Below are 3,778 nucleotides of genomic sequence, written 5' to 3' on the forward strand. Positions count from 1 at the left end.
CCGGCCGGGCGCCCCGCGCCCGCGCCCGGCTGGCTGCTCCCCTCCCTGCCCCGAGGGGAGCCCCGGGGGGCGAGGGAGGGGCTGCTCGCTACGCCTCCGACCGTTTTCCCACTGCGTCCCCCAGTTGAGGCCAGAGATAAACAAGCAACGTCCGATTTGCAAAAGCCGTGATGGGCCTGAAGACTTCGGAAAGCGAGTGGAGGGCGGTGGGCGGCCGGGTGTACCCCGGGCCAAAGCCCTCCTGACAGCACCCGAGTTCCTTCTGTACACTGGCTGCATGGTTTTTGTGTTTCTGTTTTGTTTCCCTCCCCCTGCAGGGGCTGTTTGCGGGGTGGGGTGGGGGGTTCGCTATGTCGGATGACGATTCGAGGGCCAGCACCAGCTCCTCCTCATCTTCGTCCTCCAACCAGCAAACCGAGAAAGAAACAAACACCCCCAAGAAGAAGGAGAGTAAAGTCAGCATGAGCAAAAACTCCAAACTCCTCTCCACCAGCGCCAAGAGGTACCGTACCCCACCCCCTAACGCCAGCAGGCTTCCTATTTCCCGAACGGACTGCCTCTTGCTGCATTTGGTCTGCCTCCAAGGAGGGTAGCTTAAACGCTCCCCACGGGTTATGTGTTTTTAAAAAGGAAAAAGAGGGCCTTGGAAGCCCTAATGGTTTTTCTCTGTTGCTTCTTCTGTTTTCTCTTTTAATCATGGTCCACATGCAGCTGTTGTGGCTTGCCTTTCCCATATCTTCCTGCAGTTTGTAAGAATCCTTGTTAGTATTATTAGCGACCCCTAAATCTGATTTCAGATGATTTGTCCTATTATAATCACTAATCTGTGACCCTCCCCAAGGCTGGCATCCACTTTATTACTAATACCTGCCCGGACAGCTCTATCACAGCGAATTCTATTGCCATTTTACTTCCTTCTCACCTGTTGCACATATGATCTGTTTCACAAATTGCATGAGGAATAACTAACTCACATTAGCAGAGTAAAACATGTAATAGGTGGAGATGGATGTTTTCGGATGGAATTTAAAGAGATGTTTCTGATTTAGAGAGTTGAGGCAAGTGGATGAATAAATAAACGATGTAAAATGGTTATTTAGGCTATTTGGGGGATTCTTTTTTGTTCTCTTTCAGAACTTCAGTTTACCAAATTTCAGGGGAACTCACATTTTTTTCATGCTATTTTCTCTTAGGCTGTACAGTTGTTTTTTGGTTTTTGTTTACAAGATGAATTCAAGCAGTGGCTCTTTTTCTTTCCTCTCTTCCTCTTACGTCTCTGGAAGAAGCTACCTTTTACCTTAATCTTTTTTCAGTAGCAGTATCCTCTGATCCCATGACCCTTAAAGTAATCTCTAGCAGATTCCTGGGAACCCTCATACCTTTTCATAAATCCTTCTGCTGTCAGGTGTACAGTCATTAAACTTTAAAGTGGCAAACCAGAAAGATAGTAAGGAATCCAAATGGTAGGTTAGAGAGAGATATCTGTCTTAAAGAATGTAAAATAAAATGGAACGTGAAGCTTTAGATCTCTCCACTGAGTAGTGAGCCAAAACTCTCAGAGTTTGAAAGTTTGTCCTGTCATTCTCCCTGACTTGAAATTTGGAAAGTTGGTAAAGTGCTTTGGTGACCTGACCATAGGAGGTTGAAGGAATGACTTCAGCTTATTGTAAACAGCGTAGAGGTGTAGAGTTAAGTGGCAAGATGTCTTGGCAAGATTGTTCTCATTTTCAGAGGGTTAGTTTGATTGCGTCTCAGCTTCCCAGGAGTCCTGACTGGCTCTCCTTGATTAGCCCTGTGCTGGTTCTCCCCCAGAATTTTGGCTTCTACCCTGCCCACTTTGGATGGGGCTTTCCTTAGTCACCGCCCCCCCTCGCCCCAGCTTCTGGGCTCCCTGTCCAAGCTGGGGCAGCTTTTGGCCTGACCTAAAGGTAGAATATGTGCTTTAGGTCATTAGTATTTTCATATTTTGCTGCATATCCCTGGTGTACATGAATATATTTGGGGATAAAGGCACAGGCATCAAATATAAAATAGTCTGCTTTGTGTCAGCAAATTACAGAGGGGATTTTTTTCATTAGACACAATTTGTCCATATATGCTAAGGAGGTTAAAAACTCATTTGGAAATGCTTGAGAAAGAGATGGTAGGTGTAAAACAAATGAAAGGTGGGAAGCTACCAACGGTACTTTTATGTATAAAGTTAACATCAGCTTCAGCTCCCTGGGAATCTTGCTGAGAGAGTGGCTGTTAGTGCAAAGCAGAGCTATGGTTAATGGTAAAGGTAAAGAAGTGGAGAGGAACAGTGTATCCAGGAAAGAATAAGGGGAAAAGTGATGGTAGTGGGACCCTATAGATGCTGCTCTGGGAAATGGGTTAATGATTTGGAAGGTGGGTGTTGCCCATAGAATTGGAAAAGGCACATACACCAGGAGATAGAATGAAAGAGAAACCTGAATTGGCAGACGGAAGGTTACTTAACTGCATGTTGGAAACGGCATGTTGGTTTTGAGTCCACGCATAAAGGAAAAGCCCCCATCAAGGGTGGTGTGGACAAGAATGACTTTGGAACGTATGTGTGGGTTACTCTTACGAATCTTTTACAAGTACTCTAGAAACGGTGCGGGTGTTGGTTGTAGAGATGAAGTGGACAAAACTGTCTGGCATTATACTTTTTAGGTATTAAAGAAGCAGCTACCTTTTCAGTGATGAATGTTTTATAGGGAGAGGTTGGGTTGACAAGGAGAAGTGAAGTCAATGTGTGTTTTTATAAAAGTTGTGCTCAGGGGGAGGTTATTTTGGCCCGTGTACATAGGTCTTAACATATACAGTTATTCTAGTAGATAAAGCAGGTAAAGAATCAGGAAGCCAGGGTTCCAAACTTTTAGTCTGACATGAAATAATGAGTCAAACAGCAGGGATGCCAAGGTCTCCGAACTGAAATGATAATTGATAGCAATAGAATTGAGCAGGACACAGCTAAGTAGGTATCAGAGATAGTAGTGAGCAAAGCCCTTTCTAAAGTTAACCAGAATTTGTAGGGGACGGGAAATGTCCTTCAATAGGAAAGTTGAAAGAACTTCCCTAATCAGCACCCCAATCAGAATTAAATTTCTCTTTACTTATAAATGGAAAGAACAGTGTCTTCTGAAACCTATATTCCTCATTGCATCTAGCCAGCCTTTCTACCTTCAGAAAACCTCTGGGAAGAGAAAAGCATCCATCTGCGATTTTATGTATGTGTGTGTGTGTGTGTTAGTTTTTTACTACTGTGATGCCTCGGTGAGATTTTTAAGTTGTAACGTAGCCCTTTAGGGCTTTATATGATAGGAGCAGGAAAGGTTATAAAAATAGAAGGCTCCATTTAGAAGGTGGAGGAGGCTTAAAGTGCTCAAACTTTGTCGTAGGAATTGATGCTCGAAGCGCCTAGGTAAGCTGAAGACAAAGGCCACGGCTCGGTGTGAACTGCCGGGTGGCGTCGGCCTAGGGGTGGGGGATGGGCTCTTTGTAGAGTCGAGGGCCGTTGCGGAGATGGGAAACTGGGTGGGGGTCCCGGGTTCTGAGCCGGTGTGGGGTGCAAGCCCAAGAGAACTGAGAGGGTGTCCGGGCTAGAGCAGGGCCGGGCAGGTGAGCCGAGAGGGCGGCCGGTGCACCTGTGCGGGCCGCGGGCCGGGGTGTCCGGGAGGCAGGCGGCGGGCGAGCTGTGGGATCCCCATCCTGGCCCGAGGCTTCGTCCGCGGCCGGCGTGCGCGCGGGCAGGGGGGCGGGGTCGCCGGCGGGG

At 47.1% G+C, this 3,778-nt stretch overlaps 1 protein-coding gene across 1 annotated transcript in view; it reads left to right on the forward strand.

Moving 5' to 3' along the window:
• The first annotated feature begins 321 nt into the window (after nucleotides 1-321).
• LOC112397773 (ubiquitin-conjugating enzyme E2 E1) overlaps nucleotides 322-3,778 on the forward strand; it is a 74,396-nt gene continuing 70,939 nt past the window's right edge. The window contains exon 1 of the mRNA XM_024742035.1: nucleotides 322-502. Coding sequence (XP_024597803.1) covers nucleotides 351-502 — 152 coding nt within the window. The 5' untranslated portion in view covers nucleotides 322-350. The remainder of the gene's footprint in view (nucleotides 503-3,778) is intronic.

This window comes from Neophocaena asiaeorientalis, unplaced genomic scaffold, assembly GCF_003031525.2.
Source record: "Neophocaena asiaeorientalis asiaeorientalis breed wild unplaced genomic scaffold, Neophocaena_asiaeorientalis_V1.1 scaffold154, whole genome shotgun sequence".
Taxonomy (NCBI): domain Eukaryota; kingdom Metazoa; phylum Chordata; class Mammalia; order Artiodactyla; family Phocoenidae; genus Neophocaena; species Neophocaena asiaeorientalis.